This window comes from Podarcis erhardii (genome assembly GCF_964252035.2).
Source record: "Podarcis erhardii genome assembly, chromosome: 11".
Lineage (NCBI taxonomy): Eukaryota > Metazoa > Chordata > Lepidosauria > Squamata > Lacertidae > Podarcis > Podarcis erhardii.
In genome coordinates this window covers 42,923,655-42,949,175 of record NC_138501.1, presented here as the reverse complement: position 1 = coordinate 42,949,175, position 25,521 = coordinate 42,923,655, and the positions used below count along the sequence as shown (strand labels likewise).

The window sequence follows — 25,521 nt, the reverse complement described above, 5'->3', positions numbered from 1 at the left end:
ATTTCAGTGGAATTTGAGCCTGGTCCTCACAAACAGCCCTTGGGATGGAAAAGACTGCTTTCTTGATACTATCATTCCAGACTGTAAGTGAAGGCTCAAATGGAAGATCACTGGACATAGCACTCCAAGCACATTTAGTAAATGAGTTATTTACAATAACTCTTTCCCCTATGTGCTTGCTTACTATATGGAGAGGTTTTTTTTTTTATATGGAGGAGTTTTCAGTCATATTTGCCCCTACCTGCAGTCTACCTGGTGTGGTCCAGAAAACAGTTTTACTGTCTCATCTGCTGTGTTACCGAACAAGGCCTTTGGGATTATCCCTGCCTTGTACAGTGGGACTTCGGGTTACATACGCTTCAGGTTACATACGCTTCAGGTTACACACTCTGCTAACCCAGAAATAGTGCTTCAGGCTAAGAACTTTGCTTCAGGATAAGAACAGAAATCGTGCTCCGGTGGTGCGGCAGCAGCGGGAGGCCCAATTAGCTAAAGCGGTGCTTCAGGTTAAGAACAGTTTCAGGTTAAGTATGGACCTCCAGAACGAATTAAGTACTTAACCTGAGGTACCACTTTATGTGGTTGCATTGAGATACTCTAACCTTTTTTCTTTCTTTTTCCCATACTGTATTTTATTTAGAGGTTGTTTTTTTTCAGATGTTGAAATTTACAATTATCAAACAACCAACACAGAAAGAGAAATCCAAATACTCTAACCTTCAGAATACTCTGACCTTTTTCAGTAGGTCTGGCATAATCTAACAATTCCCTTCTCTTAGCCCCCCAATTCCGCTTTCTCACTACAACTCTGTCCCAAGCAAAGAGGATAAATAACTTATAGTGACCCCCTCTTCCCGCCCCCCCCCCTTGGCTTACTACGTCCAAGCAAACCACCCTCGGCCATGCAGAGGAGCGAAAGCCGTCCCACATGGATCAATATTTTAATGTGACTTATCAGGCTGGGTTGTTTACTTAGAAACTCCGGATCCCATAAAGGCCAAGGGGGAGCCAGTTTGGGGAACAGATGCTCTGAATGCCTTCTTCTAGTATAGACAGAACAACAGCGTTCAGCATTTGAGAGAAAAGCAAAAGCAAAGGAGCTTTAAAGCACAAGGCAAAAACAAGATCATGCTGCAATCCCACAGGACGGTAAGTAAAATCACTTCCGCGTGTTTCATTAAAAAGGAACGAGGGGTTCAAACTGATGGGTAGATAATTGGTACCGAGAGGTACACGCCATTAGCGGCAACCGCGATCATATCCTCAAATACTTTTCAAAGCTTTCCTCCCATAAATAGTGTGATTATGCTGACTTTGAGGAAGAAAGACAGTTCATGCCAGTGGCCCACTTGCACGGGCCATGTTAACATCAGAGCTGTTACCCAGAATCACAGCTCTTCACCCGCAAGATGCAAAACCGCAAGTTGCTGTTTTCTCAGCAGACAGACGAGAAGGCAGGGCGCTTTGTGAGCTTGCAGCAACTCCCCCACCCCATCAAGCTTGCTGCCAAATTTTAATATTTTAACTAACTCTGAATGTGCAATTTTTGGAGAGGAAGCATTCCTGCTATTAGCTCCAGTGAGCCCTGAGAACAAAAGCTAGTTGAAAATTGACAAAATAATGATGCTAATAATAAGCACGATTGGGTTTTTATCAGGGAGTATATTAGATTTATATAAATGACAACAGCTTTCTTCAAATCCTTTCCCCTGCGTGGAGCGCAGTCAGCTACGCAATTGTTCCTCGCTGATATTTTCCTTTGCTGGTTTTCAGCAATTGCTTTCACGTCGCTCCCACGCCATCCTTCAGCCATAAAATCCACCGAAGGGGATGCCAGGGGACGTAGGGGGCATACGTTGCCATGGGGCTACCAGCAGCCCTCAGCAGCCCTCTCCTCCCTTCTGCTAGCGAGCAGCCGTCTTGTCACCTCCACGTCTAATAACCATGAGGTTTGGAAAGAATGGCAAACCCTAGGAACCAATATTTCTCTGCTGTTCGTTTTCTGTTTCCCTCCGAGTAATTGCTATACTATGACGAGTCCTTGATAACGCTGTGGGGAGGGTGGAAGTGGAGCTCTCCCTCACCCCCTCCCCCTTCCCAACTAGGCTTGCCACATTGCTGGTCCATTTTAGATGTTTGCTGAATTTTGCTTGTTCATCTTCAATTGCTTATAGGTGCAGAGGGGTGATTCATGAAGGTAGCATGTGGGAAGCGGAGACTTATCTCTTCACTCTACCATGAGTGGACTGGAGATTAGTTCTCTCTCACACACCACACACAACATGACTAGGAACCTTGGAAGGGAGTCTCCATTGGTGCTAATGGGGCTTTTTCTAAGGCTCCTTCCTATCTGTGTGGACAAAGAGTGGGGGCATTCCAGTCAAGGTGGGGGTGGGTGGGAATGCAAGCTACCATTCCTCGCTCACTGACTTCTCCATAAGAACCACCACCATCATCATCATCTACCCATCTACCCATACAAAGTACTTTGAGACATTTAGGGTCAGACTCAGCTAATCAGTCCCAGTACCAGAAGCCTGTGCAAGGATTTCTGCTAGTGCAGTTGGGCTTCCCCCACCCTTCTTTTCTCTGTATCCCTCCAAATTGGGTTGGGGGAGAACCCCAGAACAGCGTGCACCTGGAGGAGAGGTGAGCTAATTCTATCAGGCAAGCAGAAATTCTTGCACCGATACAGCAATCTCCTTAGCGCTGCATTGAATTCTTCCCACAGTAAAGTATCCTGTTAATGCATCCCGTCACCAAGCAAGGATTTCCACTTGCACAGCGGGACTTTACTTCCTCTTCTGCCTCTGTGCGTGACCTAAACTCTACCCGGATCTACTCCGGAGAGTTGAGGGAAACTCTAGAACAGATTTAGGGTGCCTAGAGGAGGAGGAGGAGGAGGAGGAGGAGTGGGGAAACGTTCCATTGCACAAGCAAAAATATTTTCACTGGCAAAACAGCTTTCTTAGTGCTACCAAGGAATTTTCACAGTGAAAAGCAGGGTATAAATGCATTAGATAAAGAAATGAAACTAAATGCATCCTGTGCATTTAAGCAAACGTTTAGTTTGGCCCTCAAGATAATTCACTCTTTCATACCTCCCACTTTTACCAGATTTACAGGGACTGTTTTTCCCCAGTGTGAGTGTTGTTTACTGGTGCAAACTGGAGCTCTACTCTAGCTCACTTGACAACAGTGCTTTTCTGTGAAAATGCTGAATGGCCTCTTTGCAATGGTTTCCAAGCATTTATTTCTCAGGCCTCATCAGAGTTCCCCGAGAAGAGAGATTGCTTGTTAAAGCACTCTTGAGAATTGTAGCTCTGTTCATGGAATACGGGCCTCCTAACAACCAAATGACCCAGTTCCCAGGATTCTTTGGGGGAAGCTGGGACTGTTTAAAGTGGTATGATACTGCTTTAAATGTATGGTGCAGACAAGGCCTTAGGAAAATCTCTGGAAAAATATATTTCCGCTTAGATTTGGCTGTTAAGGAATCGCTTCTGCAGAACCCCCCATCACTTGATGGGGATTCTGGAGTAAGTTTCAGGCCACACCAGATACCCAGAAAGCCTCGCTATCCCATGGGGATTTAACATGAAATCTAGTGTGTCTCTGCTCTGGGTTGCCTTTCACATCTGGAGGAGAGGCACATGTCTAAATTCAGCCATGTTGCTCTAATTTTGATCCCACTTCACTATTTACCTTTTCCTTTTAGTATGTCAGGTTTTATATTGTCCTTTTCCGTTCATCTGTATTTATTCTCCAGTTTATCTTTCATCTCTGGTCCCACTATAATTGCCTTCTCTGCCTGTGCATTCCTCTGGTTCATTGTCGCTAGTTAAAGCTAGTTAAACCTTTTCTTCTGTTCCATGCCCTTGACCTTTTCCTATCCTTTATCCTTTTTTGTGGAACTCTTTATACTCACTGATATTCATCAAACCGCTTATCTTCCACTTAAAAAAAAAATGCCTCAAGACTAATTTATTTCAGCTATTTTCTGTGTGTGTGTGTGTGTGTGTGTGTGTGTGTGTGTGTGTAAAGGGCAGAGCTGTAGCTCAGTGGTGAAGCATCTGCTTTGCTTGTAGAAGTTCCCATATTTGATCCCCGACATCTGCATGTAGGGCTGGAAGAGAACCCTCCCTAAAACCCAGGAGAGCCGCTGGTTCTGTATAAGGCATGCTGCTGGTGGTTCAGCAGTAAAACTGCTCACACATTTGCAAAGCTAAGCAGGGTCCCATCAAGTTGGATGGGGGACTGCATGTTTCGATTCTTGCATTGTGGGGGTTGAACTAGATGACTCTTAGTGTCCCTTCCAATTCTATGGTTCTATTTCCTGTGAGATAATATGCCTTCTCTTCCAATTCTTAGTTTTCTTTTCTTTTTAAATTTTATTTCTGTATAAATTAGGTTGCAAGCCTGGCCTGTTATTTTAATATATTCTGCACAATGCCTCATTTATTTTTTTTAAGTCATTACAACAATAATTGTTATTTCATAAGGTGAACCATGATTTACCTCAGTGCTACTCAAAGTGGTGGTTCACAGACAGGTGCCTCTCCATGAGCCATTGGCTGCTGGACTGTGGTGATTCCATCATAACCCAGGTTGGGTGGGATGTTTCAAGGACCACATATGGTACCTGTCCCTGGCACATTGGGGCTGGGGAATTGCTAACCTGCCACTTCATAATTTGAAAAGCACCAATTTGCATGACAACAATACAGTGGTACTTCAGGTTACATATGCTTCAGGTTACAGACTCCGCAAACCCAGAAATATTACCTCAGGTTAAGAATTTTACTTCAGGATGAGAACAGAAATCGTGCTCCGGCAGCGCGGCAGCAGCAGGAGGCCCCATTAGCTAAAGTGGTGCTTCAGGTTAAGAACAGTTTCAGGTTAAGAACGGACCTCCGGAACGAATTAAGTACTTAACCCGAGGTACCACTGTAGTCCCTTAATGAAATGTGGATGGGTGCACATTTAGGTGACTGCACAGACCAGAAAGCTTAGCAGGGGTAAGACAATGCAAGGCCAGGCTCTCTAGACTGCAACTCTGAGCAGCAGAGAACAAGGCCAGAGGGAAGCTTTTCCTCTTAAGAACATAATAAGAGCCTACTGGATCAGGCCAACGGCCCATCTAGTCCAACGCTCTCTTCTGATAGTGGCCAGCCAACCAGATGTCTGTGGGAAACCACAAGCAGGATTCCTGCAGTTGGCAACAACAGATATCCAACTGCCTCCAGCTATGGAGGCAGAGCCAGGGCTTGCCCACCCATGAGGCAAGCTGAGGCGACTGCCTTGGGTGGCAGGATCCACAGGGGCAGCAGATTTGGCCTCCAAGGAATGCATTGCCTGCAGCCGCAGTGGTAGCGATGGCTGTGTCACGCTCTCTTGAGGCCTCCTCAGCAGACATTGCTTCATACTGCCTCTGCAACGGCCTTTCTGTGACTTACATAAATACGTTTGCCATCTGTGGTGTGGTTGTCCACACAGCAAGCTGGGGAAGTCAACATTGGGGCTAAAACTAGCCATGATGGAGACAGCCACACTTATTGTTCCCTCTCCCTTCTCTTCCTTTGCAGCAAGTGCATTACTCTCAGCCTGGTTCCAGTACTTACAAGCAGAGAGAAAAAATGTGTGATATGAGGTAGATAGTGGCAAGGGGAAGCAGCAGAATGGTTAGGGCCCGGCTCTCAGGGCCAGCCCTACTGTTAGGCAGGAGTGAGGAGGCTGTCTCCGGTGGCAGATGTTGAAGGCGTGGGGGAGCAGCAGAGAGATGTTGACGCTCATGTAGCCTACCCTGTGCCCTCTTAAGTTAGCCCTCAGTTACCCCATCCCCAGAGTTGAAGTAAGATTCCACAGCCAGTCTATTCTGGTTCCATAAATGGAATGAGGGTGCCATCTTGTCCTTCTCAGGCAACACAATGCTTTGGGCCAACTCTGTTGGCTCCCCTCAGCTGTGTGCACATTCTGACATTAGCATCAGATCCCACTAGGCATGTGACTGGGGCTGCCCCTATCATGTCTGGCCCCAGTTTTGGATGCAGTTCAGTGGGTCCACATCCCAGTCAGTTACATCCAGTGCTATCAACATACATGGAGAAGAAGATTGTAGAAAGAAGCCACCTTGCACCAGATCAGGCTATTTGTCCACTGAACCCAGGCAGGGGCCCTCCAGGTCATTAGCTATGTGATCATTATTTTTTAAAGCAGATTTACCAAAGGATCTTCTGCAAAGGATCTCCTCTCTACCCTCAAACTACAGATTCACCCCCAGACCTTTGATTTTTGACTTTTCCCCAGTACATACTATATTGGGTGTGAGTTGGCAAAAGTTCCCCCCGCCCAGTTACACAAAGAGGAAAATGTGTGGTTGGAGCTGAACCCTTGCTGGTGTTTGTAACACAAAGGTTGTCCAGATTGCAAAGAATCGTGTGTCTGTTCCCGATTATCTTTGTTTCAGAAGCATTCCAACAAAAAACAGAAAAAGCCGTCCCCTTCCCGCTATGGAATTCTGCATGCCAAACCTGCTTTTCCCCAACAAATTTCTCACCTTGACAAGCTTTTCCATTTCATTTCTCGAAGGTTGACAAACACCTCTCTTTTTATTGTTTTCCTTCATTAGGGAAGGAATGGGCACTTAGGAAAATGAAATGCCTGTTCCTTCTGAAAACTAATCATTTTTACAAAATAGCCTTACACCCACAGTGCCACTTTAATCAGGTTAGTTAAATCTTTCTCTCTTTCTCTTCAAAGGGGCTTTTGAAATTAGAGTGAAACACGATTCTGGTGGGGGTGAAGGAGAAAGGGCGGGGGAGCTCTGACACTGGTATACTTATCTCCAACCTTCCAACTTCCTGTTCTTTTCCTATTTGCAACAGCATGCGTCAAGAACCAAGGCTTGACTTCTCCACAAAGCCATGTCAAGAGAAACCCCACAATGCTTCTGTGATTTTATGGATCGTAACCCACTTTGGTATTAAGACGCTAGAGTTCAACAAGCAAGCAGTTCCTTTATCTTTGAGAAAGAAGCAAGTTCTCTTCCAGGTAACATGAAAGATAATATTTGTATGCAACATGGTAATGCACAGTATTTTGCCCTGCCTCTTCCCTCCATCCCCCAAAATGGTGGCAAGGGAATGAACAGGGGTACCCTATCATGGAGCCAAAATTCTATATACTTCAGGTGCAACAGGTGCCCTCGGAGTTTGCTGCACCAGCTGAGTTTTCAGGGTGTGGTGCCACAAACGATGCAATATACTCAACTCAATGCCACAGCTTAGGGCAGAGGTGCATGTGAAATAATCCAGGTCTGCGTGCCAACTGCGTTTCTGCCACGCTGTGTTGAACTAAGGAAGACTTCAAATCAGGCTGGTGCCCGATGTAGGGTTTTAAATCAGCTAATAGTGTGCTGCTGTGACCAGTAAGGTCCTATTGGGTCACAGTCACCAGTCGCATCACCTGAATGGCTGATAGGTCCCATTAGGTATGAACATATCTGTCAGTTTCAGATTATTTTAATTTCTCTCTCTTCTTTTGGTTTGCTACACTTCTATATCAGTTTGTGATGAAATTTCCTCTGCCTTTCTCCAAATATACCCATTTATAGATGCCATTTTCCCTAATGCCTTTTTTTTTTTTTTTCAAACTGGAGCATCTTTAGGCACATTTTCATCTAATATTTCCAGTTCGGAAGACATTATATGGTTGGAAAACTGCGTCACATAATTCGGAAAAGTACCTGACTCATCTTGCTTAGCCACAGGCCCTCCGGGCTGCATTCTGCATCTGTCCCATTACCTACCACAGCCTTTCTCAACCTTGGGTCCCTACATGTTGCTGGACTACAACTCCCATCATCCCTGACCACTGGTCCTGCTACCTAGGGATGATGGGAGTTGTGGTCCAACAACATCTGGGGACTCAAGGTTGAGAAAGGCTGACCTACTCATTTGGGTAGTTTAAAACAACAACAACAACAACAACAACAACAACAACAACAACAACAACAACAACAACAACAGTATTTGACATTCATACCCATGCGAGATTTGTGCTCTCCTTAATCTTCACTCAATCTACAGCTGTTTGGGAGCAGGGAATTTAAGGATATTTTCTTCAAAGTGCTTTCAAAGTATCACTGGTTCAGCCCGCATCTCTCATTAAAGAACAACCCATCAAAGGCAAGAGAGAGGGCAGGGGTGGATGTTGCCCTAAGGGACATGAGCAACATGTATGGGATCTAAACCAGGGGGATAAATCCTGGATAATCAGCTTGAGATCTAGAGCAGGCTTCCTCAACCTCGGCCCTCCAGGTGTTTTGAAACTACAATTCCCGTCATCCCTGACCATTGCTCCTGCTAGCTAGGGATCATGGGAGTTGTAGGCCAAAAACATATGGAGGGCCGAGGCTGAGGAAGCCTGATCTACAAAGACGGGAGCAGTCCGCACTGCAGCATTTTCTTTCTATTGCTCAGTTGGAATATTATCTGTTTCTGAAGCATGATATGTAGGACTTGCCGATCGTATGGTCGGTGGTTCGAATCCCCGCGGTGGGGTGAGCTCCCGTCTTTCGGTCCCAGCTCCTGCCCACCTAGCAGTTCGAAAGCACCCCTAAGTGCAAGTAGATAAATAGGTACCGCTTTATAGCGGGAAGGTAAACAGCGTTTCCGTGTGCTGCACTGGTGCTGGCTCGCCAGAGCAGCTTTGTCACGCTGGCCACGTGACCCGGAAGTGTCTCCGGATAGCGCTGGCCCCCAGCCTCTTAAGTGAGATGAGCGCACAACCCTAGAGTCGGACACGACTGGCCGGTACGGGCAGGGGTACCTTTACCTTTACCTTTAATGGGAAATTATAGTGCAGGGTTGGTTGTTTCTTCCATTGTAAGTTCTATTACTCTGACTTCAGCAATAGCTGTGATTTAATGAGTAAGCTGTGGCTATTTTAGTTTACAACTAAAATGTCATTAAAAAATATTTTAGGGAAAGTGAATGGGCCAGACAGCCTACTGTATTGACCAGGATTCTAGAGTCTCCTTCTGCTTCATTTACCATGAGCTACTAGGCTGGGCTCAGCATGGCTAAATTGGTTCCAGCCAAACCACATTTATAGGTTGGAGTCAATTGGTTTATCAACTGTTGACAGTCTAGTTAGCCAAACAGCTTGCATTCACAATGGAAATGATTTCTACCTACAGAATTTATCATGTTCACCTCTTTAAACGTATTCCCTTTCTCTGTTTTATTGTAGGTACCTGTTGTTATAATTTCAGAAATCTAGAGCTGCACGTCTCCCCACTCCTCAGTACCTCTTTCCTGCTGGAGCTGTGGAGTGTGACAATGGTGTTTGTATCCAATCTGTCAAACGCCATTATCACACTAAATAGCTACTGTTAGATAAGCCATCGGGTTCCGCAGAGGGAAGGAAAAGGAAGAGAATTATTGGAGCAATATATTTTGCGGTGCCAAAATCTCATGCAGTAAATAATACGATCTGCTTTCCCAAAAGTACACATTGTGATCCCAGTTGCTTTGCAGAGATGTGTATGACTCATGTTTGTGTTCATGGGATGGAGAGATATTTTAGTGATCAAGCACAAGTGATTATGTACATTTATTCCTACATTATAACAAACGGCCTACACAACTGTCTTTCTTTCATTTTCGCTCCCCAAAGCAACACTCTAAGTGTTTATTTCACTTATTAACAAGTTAATAGTTATAGCTATTTCAGTCTTGAACAGGAGCTCCATTGTTGTATTGACGTTTGACAAATGAGCCTAAGAATGGAGGCATAATTCCATTTTTGGCGCTCAGCTGTGTATACAAGTCATCATTTAGTCAAATGCTGAGCGGTATTATTGCCATGTCGTTGTGGGGCTTGGCAGAAAAGCAACCATGACCCTTGTTCATAATTGCTATACAAATATTCCATAGGTGTGTATATTTCACTGAAATCAATGTGAAGTATTTGAAGCACAATGCATAGACAACTTATGCCAGAAAGGGAGTCAGAGGTTTAATACTTCTTCCCTGCAAAGCATCCATCACCCTGCTCTACTTTGTGATCCATGATGAAAGTAAAAACAGGGTGTTTCACACATTATGCAGCAGCAAAACCAGGTTTGCCACTGAGCGTACCCTAAACAGCACTTGCAGCCAATGTTAGCTCTGTGATTCATGTACCTGTATGATAAATGTGTACACTGCTGACATGTAGTCTTTCGTTTTTCCTTTTTCAGATGTATGCTTAAAGCGGGGGGGGGGGGGCTTGTGCCCAGTGGTTGGGAATCATGGGGGTTGTTGTCCAGTAACATTTGCAGGACTACAGCTTCCCTGTCCCTAGTTTCAGACATCTTAGCTATACACCCAAAATATATACAGTATTGTGTGAATCAGTCCTCAGCATAGATATCAAAATATTGGTGTGCATTCATTCTGAAATTCTGCCAAAGCAAACACATTCCAACCCTTCTTATTACAGTAGTACCTCAGGTTACGAACTGAATTCGTGCCGGAGGTCCGTTCTTAACCTGAGGTACCACTTTAGCTAATGGGGCCTCCCGCTGCTGCCGCATTACCGGTGCGAAATTTCTGTTCTCATCCTGAGGTAAAATTCTTAACCCGAGGTACTACTTGCAGGTTATCAGAGTCTGTAACCCGAAGTGTTTGTAACCTGAGGTGTTTGTAACCCGAGGTACCACTGTATCTGTTATGACAATATTGTAGGCTGTAGTTGTTTTAAAGTTCTCAGCTAGGCATCTCTCTCTCTCTCCTCTCTCTCTCTTCCACCTCCAATATATTGGGAGCAGCCTCACTATGGTTTTCAGGCAGGCACTGTGAAATCAAGGCAATGCTCATGGCCACACCAGCTTAGTTTAAAGCAGGCATCCCCAAACTCGGCCCTCCAAATGTTTTGGGACTACAACTCCCATCATCCCTAGCTAACAGGACCAGTGGTCAGGGATGATGGGAATTGTAGTCCCGAACCATCTGGAGGGCCGAATTTGGGGATGCCTGGTTTAAAGATACGGTACAGACACATCCCCTTAGCCTTCAAAGCATGAGAGGATGACCCCTAACGTCCATTCATTTTTCTCTCACTATCTCATGGATGGCCAACTGTGGTGGTGTGTGCAATATCTGGTTCACCACAACATTTCCCCCTCAAGAAGCTTCCAGAGAAAGTTGTGAATCCAACGAAGCTTAGCTCACATGACAAGTTTACCATAGCCTTCAAAAACATGTTTAGGAAATAGGAATCCATACTGAACATGAAGTTGGGCAGAACAAAAACAAATCAAGAGATCCGATTTCAAAGCAGGAGAAAGATGAGGTACAGTGGTACCTTGGGTTACAGACGCTTCAGGTTACAGGCGCTTCGGGTTACATACGCTTCAGGTTACAGACTCCGCTAACCTAGAAATAGTACCTCAGGTTAAGATCTTTGCTTCAGGATGAGAACAGAAATCGTGCAGCAGAGGCGCAGCGGCAGTAGGAGGCTCCATTAGCTAAAGTGGTGCTTCAGGTTAAGAACAGTTTCAGGTTAAGAACGGACCTCTGGAATGAATTAAGTATGTAACCAGAGGTACCACTATATTTTTCATTAAGAGGTGGGGTAGTTTGAAGTCCTCCAACATTGAGCTTGCCAAAACACCTGGACCAGACTAGGAAGTGCAGAAAGTGATGGTCCTATACTCGTCTATTGTAGAAGACAATCTTTATCATAAAACCAAAACACCTCTTTCGCCTTCAGCCCTCTCCCCTGATATTTATTCTATCTAAGAGGTTAACCGCTGCCGCCCCCCGAGCAGAATTCATAACATGGGGCAGCTGCAGCAGAAGATGAATAATCAAAAATTACTTTTCTAATTGTTCCTTTAATGGATGTCTTTCACCAGTGGATAGAATACCATTGTTGGCTACCCTGTTTTTAGGACCTGGGGGTTTCTTGGGAGGTAGTCAGGGGTTCCTCTGGGCAAATCAGAGGCTGATCATAAAAACATTTCCATTACTGTCTTTGGCAATGAGCAGTCACAGAGAAAATGGAGGCATTTGTGGTTTGCATGGGTAACAAGTAGGCTTGACAGACCCTGAATGAGCTTAAGTGTGCCCTAGAATTGTTGATGCAGTGTGTGTGTGTGTGTGTGTGTGTGTGTGTGTGTGTACACACACACACACAGAGGGGGGGGGGAGAATTCCCACATGGGCAAGATCCAAGTTTGGGGCTAGTACTGTTTGGTGAGGGAACCCCAGCAGGGATTTAAAGTCACAAAAAATACAGCAAAGTAAAGCATGGACATATAGGCTGTTAAACTTTTAAAACAGGCCTTTCCAAGGTTCCCCGCTTCCCCCAGCATAGGAAAAGACCTCACATTTGGTAAATTTTAAAAAATGGACTACTTACAAAATCTTCAAAGCTCAGATTAATGTGCTTTTCGATACATCAGTCAGAAAACGTGCACAAGCAGAAAAACTCAGCTTTGTTACAAAATGGCAGAAGTTCCTAGATTATTGGCGGGTGAGAGGCATGTGGCTGAGCTAGAGCAATCAGCTCAGACCTCTTCACTCGCTGAGTTTCTCAGGTAGACTGAGAGGGGAAGCATTAGGCTTGATTAGCTATTTCCTCCCAAGGTAAGAGGAAGTGACATAGCAGGAAGCCTGGCAGGAAACCTAAGCTATGGTATTAACCCCTTCATGCATTAATTGGGCCTAAGCATGTTGGTTATATGAGGCTGGTTATCCCACAGGAATAACCCTCCGAAACCCCTTGCAATTAACATTAATGTGTGTGGGGAAAGTTCATTGACAGCAAAAGACTTTAGAAGCTTTGAAATAATGCATTTGCCAATTCAGACAAAAAGCCACATGGGCAAGAGAAGAGATTCCTGCCTGCTCTCAGTCAGGCATTGTTCCTGCAAAATTTACCACATGCATTCATTTTAATTATAGTTGCTGCATATACTTTCCTTTATTTTGCACTTGAGACTCCAGGTCCGGCCGCCATTAATACATTACTGTTGGCAGTTTTGTCAACACCCCACTGCCTGTCTCGTGTGCAATTTCAGAAGTGTTGTCTTGTTTAATTGACTTCCCTCGAGTCCTTCCCGAAAAGGATGTCCACAGAGCCAATGCTTCTTCCCTTAAAAAAATAATATAAAATGGATCTGGCCTTGAGCCTAGGATGAAAATCAGCACTGCCAGGAATGCCATCTGTCCTATTGCTGCACTTGGGGAGACTGGAGTCCTGTATATTTCCCCATAGCTTTTGGGAGATGCCTGATGACAATGAATGAGATCTGGAATCTCAGAGCCTTATTCCTCAAGTAATACAGATGCCTAGAATAGATCTAACGTAAGAGATCCAGAAAATCCGGCCTACTCAGTGGTGAATAAGCTACTCTTGGTCATCATGGTGGAGCGACTGAAGCAAGAAACTGATTTCAAAACCAAGAAAGAAGGCCAATTTGAAATCCAGTCTCCAATTTTCAAATCCACATATTTCCTAAACAGGCATGCATACTAATTGGTTGCTATAACAACGGGAAGATGTCTACTTGCCATTCAGTAGAGTCTGTATATGTCGCCAAGGAAAATAACCCCCAAACTTCTGATACACACCCCACATACATTTTACAACACACACGTAACACAAATGTACACACATTAAACACGGCCATCTACTAGAAGGCTTAGGTGCTGAGAAGTTTCCAGAAGCAAAGACTGGTAAGTTACAGGGCAGAACTCTTTGGGTGACAAAGTCTGCAATTTGCAAAATGAACACATTTGCACGATGTACCATGTCATATTTATACAGTGGTGCCTCGCAAGACGAAAAGAATCCGCTCCGCGATTCTCTTCGTCTAGTGGTTTTTTCGTCTTGCGAAGCAAGCCCATTGACGGATTAGCGGATTAGCGGCTTTTAGCGGCTTTTAGCGGCTTATCGGATCAGCTGATAAGCGGCTTAGAAAAAGGGGGGGAAAGGGAAAAAAACCCGCAGGAACTCGCAAGACATTTCCGTCTTGCGAAGCAAGCCCATAGGGAAATTCGTTTTGCGAAGCACCTCCAAAATGGAAAACCCTTTCGTCTAGCGGGTTTTCCGTCTTGCGAGGCGTTCGTCTTGCGGGGCACCACTGTAATGCTTACCCTCAAGAGTCATTATTATTTTTTTGTCCTGGTTCATTATGGTACATGTTCGATTTGCTTTTTGTATATTTTTATATAATTGTTTTAGTGGTTTCAGGTTGTATTTTTATTTCTACGGATATTGCTTGTATATTGTATATTGGCCGTTAGTCAGATGTGATTCCTGCAATGCAGGAAGTTGGACTAGATGACCCTTGGGATCCCTTACAACTCTGAAATTTTATAATATTACTGGGAACATGTGTACAATGGTACCTCGGGTTAAGTACTTAATTCATTCCGGAGATCCATTCTTAACCTGAAACTGTTCTTAACCTGAAGCACCACTTTAGTTAATGGGGCCTCCTGCTGCCGCCGTGCCGCCGGAGCACGATTTCTGTTCTTATCCTGAAGCAAAGTTCTTAACCTGAAGCACTATTTCTGGGTTAGCGGAGTGTGTAACTTGAAGCTTATGTAACCTGAAGCGTATGTAACCCGAGGTACCACTGTACATCATTAAGGTGGGATCAACAAGCAGGTCAATGATCAGAACAATGATCAGATAAATACTCCCCCACCCCTCCATTTTTGTCATCTCTTCATTAATTAATTTATTTACACTTTTTGTGTTAATTCAATATCAGTGTTAATTAGATTATTTTCTTACTGAATTTTATTATATATGTTCTTTTCTTCTTTCTTTATACATATCTCTGCACATATCCATATGTATGTATGGAAATATATTTCCTTTGGCATCCACCCACCCATATATATATTTTAAAAATTTCAAAATGTATTGCATTATTTACATGATAATGATAGAAGTTTGGATTTAAAAATAAAATAAAATTTCCTAGCTGCACACTGCTGAGGCATACTCATTAATAATTTCTAGGTATGTAGAATAAACCCAAGTGCTGAAAACAGGATCCATCCAAGGTTTTGTGGCTCACACTGAACAACAAATGCTTTCCCCTACTTTTTTGTCCTGGATTGTTTAGAACTACCCAGGTTCAAGGTACTAAATGCAAGCATCCTTAGTTGATTTTGCTCAGTAATTATTTCTTTCATTCAGCAGCGAACAGGCAGGTTGGGAGTAAGATTTGCAAAACCAGTGAATATTCTCTTACTGTCACCTATAAGGCCCTCCAATCACCATAAGTTGCACGCCCACATTATTGTATGTACAAGGAACAAAGTATCTAAAAGCTTTAATCACCGTAGCTGCAGGTAATTTAGGGTGTGCTTTTCAAAAAGGCCCCTTTCACAAAAGCTAATGGGAGGAACATCAAGACTGCAACCCCAGCAACCTTTCAGAGCTTGCAGAACGAGTCAAATGACGAGAGGTTGGTGTGGACTTGCATCAGGTGGGCATGTATTGCTGGAGTTGTGTTGTGTGTGCCCAAACTCAAATTTCAGCAGCAAAAACAAAAGGCAAGGAAGCAAGGAAACCCTGAACTTTTTAATTGGAGCTTTGCAAATGCTGAACGGGTGCTTCCAAATTTGGCCAATTGAGCAGGACACCATAATTGCTGTCCTGCTCTAAGCTGGGGGTAGCCATTATGTTCCATAATGCTGCCATCTCATGTTTCAAAACAACAACTCGGTACATCCAAATACAACATTTAACAAATGTGCACGGCAGTCACAACCCGTCCTGGAGGAAGCCTGCTATTGAGAGATATCTCTGTTGTTTTTAGCTGCATTCCAACCAGCCAATTCATAGGTAGGTAAGTGCATTTTCCTTCTTATTGTAGAGTTGGAAGAGACCCCAAGGGTCTAGTCCAAACCCCTGCAATGCGGGAATCTCAACTAAAGCATCTGTGACAGCTGACCATCCAACCTCCATGAAATGAGAGTCCACCACCTCTCATGGGAGACCAACTGTCAAACAGCTCTTACTGTCAGAAAGTTCTTCCTGATGTTTAGTCGGAATCTCCTTTCTTGTTACTTGAATCCGTTGGTTTGAGTCCGATCCTCTGGAGCAGGAGAAAACAAGCTTGTTCCCTCTTCCGTGTGACAGCCCTTGAGATATTTGAAGATGGCTATCATATCTCTTTTCAGTCTCCTCTTTTCCAGGCTAAACATACCCAGCTCCTTCGAACGTTCCTCATAAGGCTTCATTTCCAGACCCTTGATCATCTTGCTTGCCCTTCTCTGCACACATTCCAGCTTGTCAACATCCTTCTTAAATGGTGGTGCCCAGAACTGGACACAGTATTCCAGGTGTGGTCTGATCAAAGCAGAATAGAGCACTAATATTGCTTCCATTGAACTTGCAGCACTGACGCTCTGCACTGACTCTGTGTTTTAATTTTTTATTTCTTTAAATTGTACACATACTGTACATACTCGCCACCCAATCTGGAATTTGAAGTGGTGTGTGATAATTGTAAAACCCATAAGATGGGCAATGATAACAATTAACACCTAAAAGTAGAATTGAATTGAATTGAATTATTGAATTGAATTGAATAATTAAATTAAATTAAATTAAATTAAATTAAATTAAATTAAATTAAATACTTACTGTTGCCTGTCCCGAGTTTTCCAACATTCAGCTTGCTGGGGGAGCTGAATAATATTTCTGAGTTCTTATTATGTTTTGTATTGGAAACTCTACATATGTGCATGTAAGGTTGATTAAAAAAGGAAGGGGGTGTGTCTTTTTTTTGTACATCTATTATTCGTTCCTATTGTAGGGCTACGTCCTTCAATCTGCCATTTGCTGCAGTTGCCCTTTGGCACGGAGACAAAAGTTTGCACAGAAGCAACCCTGCATCGTCCAGTGCCTTGACAGATTAGAGGAACATTTGGACAGGATGACTAAAACGTTTGCAAGCCAGAATTGTCTAATTTTCTCTTTGGACTCAGAAAAGCTATTGCAGCGTTTCTGCTTTAAATAAATCATCTGTGCATTTAGTGCCAACTCGGGAGGCTTCAAAAGAGGATGAGAAAAACTTGTGGAGGAGAAAGCTATCAATGGCTACTAGCCATGATGGCTATGCTCTTGTCTCCATAGTAGGAGGCTGTCATGTTTCTGAACACCAGTTGCTGGAAATCACAGGTGGGGAGAATGCTCTTGTGTGGTGTGGTGTGGTGTAGTGGTTAAGAGTGGTGGACTCGTAATCTGGTGAACCGGGTTTGATTCCCCGCTCCTCCACATGCAGCTGCTGGGTGACCTTGGGCTAGTCACACTTCTCTGAAGTCTCTCAGCCCCACTCACCTCACAGAGTGTTTTTTGTGGGGGAGGAAGGGAAAGGAGATTGTTAGCCGCTTTGAGACTCCTTAGGTAAAGGTAAAGGGACCCCTGACCGTAAGGTCCAATCATGGCCGACTCTGGGGTTGCGGCGCTCATCTCGCTTTACTGGCCGTACATGTGGCCAGCATGACTAAGCTGCTTCTGGTGCACGGAAACGCCGTTTACTTTCCCGCCGGAGTGGTACCTATTTATCTACTTGCACTTTGAGGTGCTTTTGAACTGCTAGGTGGGCAGGAGCAGGGACCGAGCAACAGAAGCTCACCCCGTCACGGGGATTCAAACCGCTGACCTTCTGAGTCCTAGGCTCTGTGGTTTAAGCCACTGCGCCACCCGCGTCCCGCTTGAGACTCCTTAGGGTAGTGATAAAACGGGATATCAAATCCAAACTACTACTACTACTCCTCCTCCTCCTCCTCCTCCTCCTCCTCCTCCTCCTCCTCCTCCTCCTTCTCAGGTCCTGCTTGCAAGTTTCCCACAGGCATCTGGTTGGCCACTGCGAGAAGATGCTGGACTAGACAGGCCATTGATCGGATCCGTCAGGCTGCTCTTACGGTGTTATGAATTTGTTCCATTTAAAAAATGCCCAGAGAATCTGCTGCTTTGTTCTGTTTGTCTCCTTTCATCTCTGGCCCAATAGCATTTGCAAGTTTTTGAAGTACTACCCAGGTCTACAAATGCTACAGAGACAGTCATATGATGAGCGTTTACTTGTTTATACACCACTGGCAATCATCCTACCATCACACCATATTTGATCGGGGGGAGGGGGGGAGACAACCATCTGCCTCCAGGATCTAAAATACGGTCCTTTATCTCTGGCAACATCGCCCTTATGTACAATCTTTGTCTTGCCATTTCATGCTTTTGCTTCCATAAAAGCTGCTCCATGGGCTGAACTCTTTTTCTCATCTCCCAGTTTCTTCTTTTCTAGTTGTCTTTCCATCTATCCTGTCTTCTCTTTATCTTAAATTTCCCAATCTTTCCCCTTCCTCTTTTTTATAATATAATTTTTATTATTTTCATTTAAAAACATAAAATATTACAACATTATAATAACCATTCTGAAACATTTGCTCCGCCGAGCTCGTGACTTTCCCTCCCTCCCTTCAGCTGGTTTCCAATTTCTTAATAAATGACATATGCATTTCTACTGTCAGTTTCTGTCCTTCAATACATATCAAATCCTTCTATTTATCCATGGTCAGATAGCATTTTTATATTGTGTTCAGGGTTAATATCAGTCCTGCTAGTGTCTTCACATTTTTGCAACGATCCCTTAAATATTCAATAAATTTACTCCAATCTCTCGGGAATTTCTTTGTCACTTTGGTTCCGGATCCTCACAGTCAGTTTGGCTAGCTCCGCATAGTCCATCATCTTCATCTGCCACTCCTCAATCGTTGGTAATTCTTGTAATTTCCACCTTCGAGCTAACAAAATTCTTGCTGCAGTGGTGGCATACATAGTCTTTGGTCTACTTTTGTAATCTCTTCTCCCATCAACCCAAGCAAAAACGCTTCTGGTTTTTTGGGGAAGATATTTAAACATCTTTTTTTAGTTCATTATAGACCATTTCCAAAAAAAAAATTCACCTTCTCACAAGTCTATCACATATGGTAAAAATCTCCATCCTTTTCATTACATTTCCAACATAATTTATTTTTCATCCTATACATTTTGGGCAATTTTACTGGAGTCAAGTACCACCTATACATCATTTTCATTACATTTTCTTTTAAGGCCATACATGCTATAAATTTTAAATTCTGATTCCATAATTTTGACCAAGATTCATACTGGATATTATGCCCAAAATCTATGGCCCATTTCATCATTACTTCTTAATCTCTCCCCTTTCTCATCCCTTTTTCTCCTTCATGCTCTCCGCTGGCTCTAATCTTTTCATTTAAACCCTGACTTATCTTGATTCCTTCCCATTTGTCACTGTGGCACTTTATCACGGGAGTTCTCTGCCTTCTCCCCAAGATTTGTCCTGCTTCATTGCCATTGATTTTTAACCAAAATTAATTCGTACTCTTTCTAACATTTTTAACCGATTTCCCCCCTCTTTGATCTTGGCAATTTATCTATGTTTTTTGTGGTTACCTTCTGCCTCTGTCCCTTGCATGGCCCATATTTTGGGCTTACCTTAGTTGGGGGAGCGTAGACTGCACTGCTCTATTTAAATGCTGTTGTTCTGTTCTGTTTAAAAGCATTTTTGTTGTACCAATAAGGTTGCAATGTTAAATGCAAAGGGACTGTGCTGCGGGAGACTTTCTCTAGTGTCAAAGAAAGAGGAAATATTAGTCAGCTGAGTAAATTTTCCCACCACGTATCTCCCAGAGATCCTCAGGGTGGTCCAAAGCAGCATGTGGGATTGAATTGCTGACAGTGAGACCTTGTCAGCCTATAACACCTTTGCTCAGAAACCTGCTGTGGTTGCAGATTTGCTTCAAGGCCAAGGATTTCCTCCATGAAATGTGGGGTGTTAGGGGAAGGGCAGGACCTTTGGTGGGGGACACTTCATGCTCCTCCATCCATAATTGCTTCCTTGCACCCAGCTCTCACCTGTGGCTCCTAGAAGTTGTCAGCATGCAACAGTGGCCACACCCCAGGAATGGCTTCGACTAGCCAGCTAGACCAGGTGAGGTTAGCCGATGGGTCTCAAACCCTCAGTGAGTCAGGGACTTCCCCTGCATGTGAAGACAGGCTCTGGCAGATTGAAGGGACAAGATCAATAGTGGTTCCAATAGTCAAGAAGGCGGTTTCTGCATGTGCTGTAGAGGGAGTGAGGGGCAGATGGGGCCCATCAACCTGGGAAGGGAGTCTATCTAGGAGAGGGAAAACTCATCCTAAATTAAGGTTACCAGATTTTTTTCAATGAATCCACTTTTCAACTTCAATAGGAATGATAGGATTTTGTCAAGGGACTGATTTGTAAATCCGGGGACTGTCCCCGGAAAACGGGGACGTCCGGTAACCTTATCCTAAATCTCCACTGCCTTGCAGGATATCTTCAGATGCAGACAAGGCTAAGAAGTAAACCCTACAAATCTGGATTGGAGTCCCTAAGACGGATGGATAGCACCTTGTATGCCTCTTTCCAGCAACTCCTGCAGTCAAGCTGGTGCCAAACATATTGCTCTGCTTTCCTTTGCACCACACTAGCAAGGCTGAGAGGGGGGTCTTGTTGTCTGGGTAGCCCAGAACCTCCAGACACACTGTTCAGGCTTGTGCCCTGGGGAGGTCACATGAAACCCATTACAGTTTGGGACCAGTTTACCTGCAAAATCACCTTACCCCATATATGCCCACTAAAGCACTTTGATCTGCAGAACTGGCAAGTGTTACAGGTGCCACATAATACTTGTTCTGCATTTGAAAGAAACTGTTTTTTGTTTGTTTTTTTGTAGGAGCCCCCAGACTTGGGAACTCCCTGCTGATTGACAAAAAAGTACCTTTGCTGTACACTTTTTGGTGCATGCTAAAAAATTGATTTGCTTAGGAAAGCCTATCCAAATATATAGTGTGCTGTTTTAATCTGGGTTTTAGCTTATGCTTGATTTTAATTACTTTTCAAAGCTTTACACAGTTGTTTGAAAGTGTGTTTTAAATGATAATTTCATTATAACTTTGTTTTTTTGTTTTAGTTTACAATCGAGTGGCATATACGTTTTATGAAATAAAATGAATACTTTGTGGAGACTAGATAAAATAACATTGAACTAGGGGGATCCTTTTTAAAAGAAAGAAAAAAGAAAGTAACATCCTTTGGTTTGGGAAGTTTGCATGAAATTGATGTGACTCCCTCAAATGCCAAGACGTTCTGAACCAGGTTGATGAGCCCCCACAGCTGGTTTTTTATTATTATTATCCTGCCTGGGAAATGGCTATGGTGCTGCCTATTGTCATGGCAACTGATTGCAGCACTTGTCGATAAAGACACTTGCTAAGATTTTGATTAATGAATCAAACTTGTTCTGTAGCTGACCCACACCTCCCACTGAGGCTTCCTCTCTTAAAATTCTGTCCCAGCAAATTATCCTTTTCAGTTAGATGGCAACAGGGACCAGCTGAAAGGCACAAACAGGAATCTGAAACAGAAATTATTTGTGTATATTTTAGCACATCTGGCAGGGATAATTAGTGCACTGTGATGAATCCTATTTCAGTGCAGAGCGCTGGATTAGCGATCTTGAAGGTCCTTTCCAACCGCTGCTTATAGCCATACAAAGCTCTTCTAACAAAAAAGAACCAAATTGCCTCTATGCATAGGGTGCAAGGTCAACAGTGCATTTAGAGCTGCATGTGGAACAATATTCATATGGATTTTAAAAGGAGCTGCTTGCTTAGAGCAGGGATGGGGAACCTAGTTTTGGTCTCAAATCACAACAGCAGGCTGGCCCTCAACTGAATTAATAATTATGGTTAATTCCATTTTTATGAATTGATGCTCACATTACTTTAATGCATTTTGCAGGTCATATTTTGTTTCTGAACAAATGCGTTTGTAGCAAAATTTGAATAGAGATGTGCCAATACTGGGATCCCATAGAAACATATTGCACATGCTGCTTACTTGTTATCCTATCGAGATGAGCTGTTATGTCAGGTTTGAAGTTGGCACAACTTGCAGTAGCTATTTCAGAGCTGAAGACATAAGAAATAGGACCGGTTTCCTTTGAGGTGCATATGCATCTTACTGCCATCCCTAGTAAACCAGTTTGGGGCTCATGTACTAATTCAAGAACCTGCAATACCTGTTTCAGGTACAAAGGCAAAGATAAAGGGACCCCTGACCGTTAGGTCCAGTCACAGGTGACTCTGGGGTTGCAGCGCTCATCTCGCTTTACTGGCCGAGGGAGCGGGTCATGTGGCCAGCATGACTAAGTCGCTTCTGGCGAACCAGAGCAGCGCTCGAAAACGCCGTTTACCTTCCCGCCGAAGTGGTACCTATTTATCTACTTGCACTTCATGCTTTCAAACTGCTAGGTTGGCAGGAGCAGGGACTGAGCAACGGGAGCACACCCCGTCACGGGGATTCAAACCGCCAACCTTCTGATTGGCAAGCCCTAGGCTCTGTGGTTTAACCCACAGTGCCGCCCGCGTCCCATTTCAGATATAAGTGTGGGACAAAAAGATGAGCACATGTTCTACAGATAATGCCTTTGTGGCACAACTCCGTTAATACAACCCTCCAGACTTGTTTGACACATATTCAATAGGATGACATACTCATAGTATCATAGAAGGTACCATGTGGGTCCTCTAGCCCAACTCTCTGAAATGCAGGAATCTTTTGCCCAATGTGGGACTCAAACCCATAACCCTGAGATTAAGAGCCCCATGCTCTACCAACTGAGCTATCAAGAGAAGTCACTGCTTTCAAGGACATTTAAAGCAGAGGTGGGGCTTTGTAGCCCAGACCTTTATCAGATCCTAGCTTCATGGCCCAAATTGACAGGCGGCAATCAAAGTCTGCCTTCGCTTTCTAATGCACAGTTGGGAATGCACTGTACGTTTCCCTATTGTGCACAGGTAGCTGCATCTCCACCTGCCTCACACCTGACTTCACATATGACAGGAAGGTGGGTGTGGTTTGGGGGAAATGGCCTCACTGCCCAAATGTGAACCTCTGGTGGGTCAAGCTCAGCTGGTTAGAGTGTGGTGCTGATGACACTAATTTTGGCCTGTGAGCTAGAGGTTCCTCACCCTTGGACTTCAAAGTTTCCTATGAACAGGAGCCAGGCCTTTAACAGGAAAAACCTGCTGATGAATTGGTTATCATTAACTGAGGGGGGGGGAGGGTGTTCCTAGAAATGGTTGGTACACTCCTTCACAGCATCAGGCGAATTATCAACATGTTCACAATTCTAAGTCTTGTTTCAGTAGGAATTTAATTGGAGAAAAAAATGCATGGAGTATAACAAGCATTATTATTACTGTGCAAATAATTAGGAAACAAAACCATTATTCTAGTACAGTGGTATTGACCTGGAAACTGTCGGTGGGTGGGTGAAATATAGGAAATATCTTAATGGGGCTTCAGGTATAATGAAAAGAATTACTCCTGCAGATCTATGTACTTTGAAATCCAATGAAAGAAAATGATGTCAGATTTGTAACATCCACTTATACACACACACACACACACACACTCATTTTGAACAGGCAGTCCCCACCCTTTCCTGCAAGGTTCAAGTCACGCTTCAATCATGTTTAAAGGCACTAAACCACAGAATACGATTTGCTAGCCTGGGGGTGGGGATTCTTAGGGAAGGACACAGCACTGAGACCTTCAGTCTGATTAGCATGGCTCTTATTTCTTTGGTTATAAGTCTCATAAATACAGCAATAACTCTCTACTCTGCACCATGGAAGCCTTCTCTAACCACTGACATCACCCAGAGACACACACACACTCCCACAACTCCCACACCCATTTCTCTCTCTCTTTTTCTCACACACTTCTTCATAACAGCCACAGATTAGACAGTTAAAATCATCTAGCAGAGGAAACATGATGTGTTGCTATACAAAAGCCAGCGGAAGGCTATATTAGGGGCATGATTAAAGGATAAAGACATTGTAGGTTCCACACAGTCCCCAGGTCACCTGGTGAATGCCACTGTGTTGTTTTACATTATATCTTTGACATAACTTATAATATTGAAAACCAGTGCAAAAAAACCCAACTGCCCAAATGTCTAAGGCCCACAGGTGAATCCCTCATATGCTTCGTTGCATCTGGCACCTGTTATGCATGTCTAAGAAGCCAGCTTTTGGAAACTTCTAGAAACAGCAGTTCTTCATTTGAGTAAAAAGAGGCAGGCGAAGCAGGTTCACGCATTCCGGAGTGTGTAGCTTTTACCTCACGGGGGTTGAAACGTCCTACATATATTTATAGACTTACCTAGCAGCTGAGTTATATGGAAGAAATCTACTAAAAATGCAATTTTCCCAAAAGGCCTAAGTCCTGCACAGCCTTCCAAAAAGAGAGATTGTGCAAATAACCGTCCCCCCCCCTCAGTCCGTTTAGGCAGTCTATGCGAATGGTTATGCTTGGTACTAGGGGTGCTGATCTTTTCAAACGTTTGCATGTCCTAGACTATCCACTTCCTTCTCGCAGAATGTTGAACGCTCTGAGAGAGCCCCACTGCTGGAGTGTTCGGTTCCAGAAAGTACAGTGTGTATTTCTAGAGAGGTCCATTCTACAAAGATGAGAATGAGAAATGTTTCTTTTGGAAGGAAACAAGTTCCTATGTTCTCTTGCCAGTCTGTGTGCTGACCACGGTTTTCTTTACAGTACTTGAGGTTGGCAGTGCCTTGACTTTGGGGGCTGCTGGCTTCCTCTGCTTCTGACCGCTGGCTTGAAGGGGTTTCAGTCCCAGCATCTCACAGTATTTATTACATAGGTGGAGGACCTTGAACTGTTCAATAAACGAGATGGAGCAGTTACCTTTGAAACCTTTGTACCTGAAGAAGAAGACAGACAGACAGGATTGAAACTTTTTGGTTTCTAAGAGAAATAGGCTACACCTCAATTGCAAGACTTGCTAAAACATTCAACCCACACTCAACCCATAGTCAACTAAAGTCATCTGTCATGGATGCTTTAGCTGAGATTCCTGAATTGCAGGGGTTTGGACTAGATGACCCTCGGTGTCCCTTTCAGCTCTACAATTCAATCATTCTATGAAAACGACCAGCTTAACATCTAGCCTCAGCAAAATACAATGGCATGTAGTAAAGGAGATTACAATCGGCACCATCGTCTATAGCAGAGGTGGCTAACCTTTTTGGAGTGCCAAGGGCCACACTGACCCACTGTCAACCCTTGGAGGGCTGCATGTCAAAGTGGGAGTAGACAAAGTGCTAAAGTAGGCATGGCAAGTACTGAAGTTCTCAAGACTTTAATCCAGTAGGAGAGATTTAAACATGACCTTCATTCTTTCATTGAAATTGAAGGATTTCATGCACTTACACTTGATAAATTGTGTCCTCCACTTTTGAAAAGAAGGAAAGGCGAAAAAGAATCTCAGGATCCCACCCCCCAATGTACTTATGTAGAACTGCACAGACAGCATGAGGGATTGTTGCTCACATAACCACAAATAATAGTTTGCCTTT

General features: G+C 43.8%; 1 protein-coding gene and 2 long non-coding RNA genes across 5 annotated transcripts in view; 1 reads left to right on the top strand and 2 right to left on the bottom strand.

Annotated features, from left to right (window-relative positions):
• Positions 1-13,795, bottom strand: part of LOC309352884 — a 36,840-nt gene extending 23,045 nt beyond the window's left edge. The window contains exon 1 of the long non-coding RNA XR_014161444.1: positions 12,409-13,795. This is a non-coding gene — a long non-coding RNA (uncharacterized lncRNA). The remainder of the gene's footprint in view (positions 1-12,408) is intronic.
• LOC309352877 lies at positions 1,028-10,214 on the top strand. The gene is made up of 3 exons (XR_014161433.1): positions 1,028-1,149; positions 6,885-7,050; positions 9,253-10,214. It is a non-coding gene; the product is annotated as an uncharacterized lncRNA (long non-coding RNA).
• Positions 13,796-23,269: 9,474 nt separating the features above from the next.
• The window catches only part of ALPK2 (alpha kinase 2), a 67,435-nt gene continuing 65,183 nt past the window's right edge, over positions 23,270-25,521 (bottom strand). For all 3 annotated transcript variants that reach the window (XM_081881334.1, XM_081881335.1, XM_081881336.1), the window contains one exon: positions 23,270-24,867. In XM_081881334.1, the coding sequence (XP_081737460.1) occupies positions 24,651-24,867 (217 nt within the window). In that variant the 3' untranslated portion in view covers positions 23,270-24,650. The remainder of the gene's footprint in view (positions 24,868-25,521) is intronic.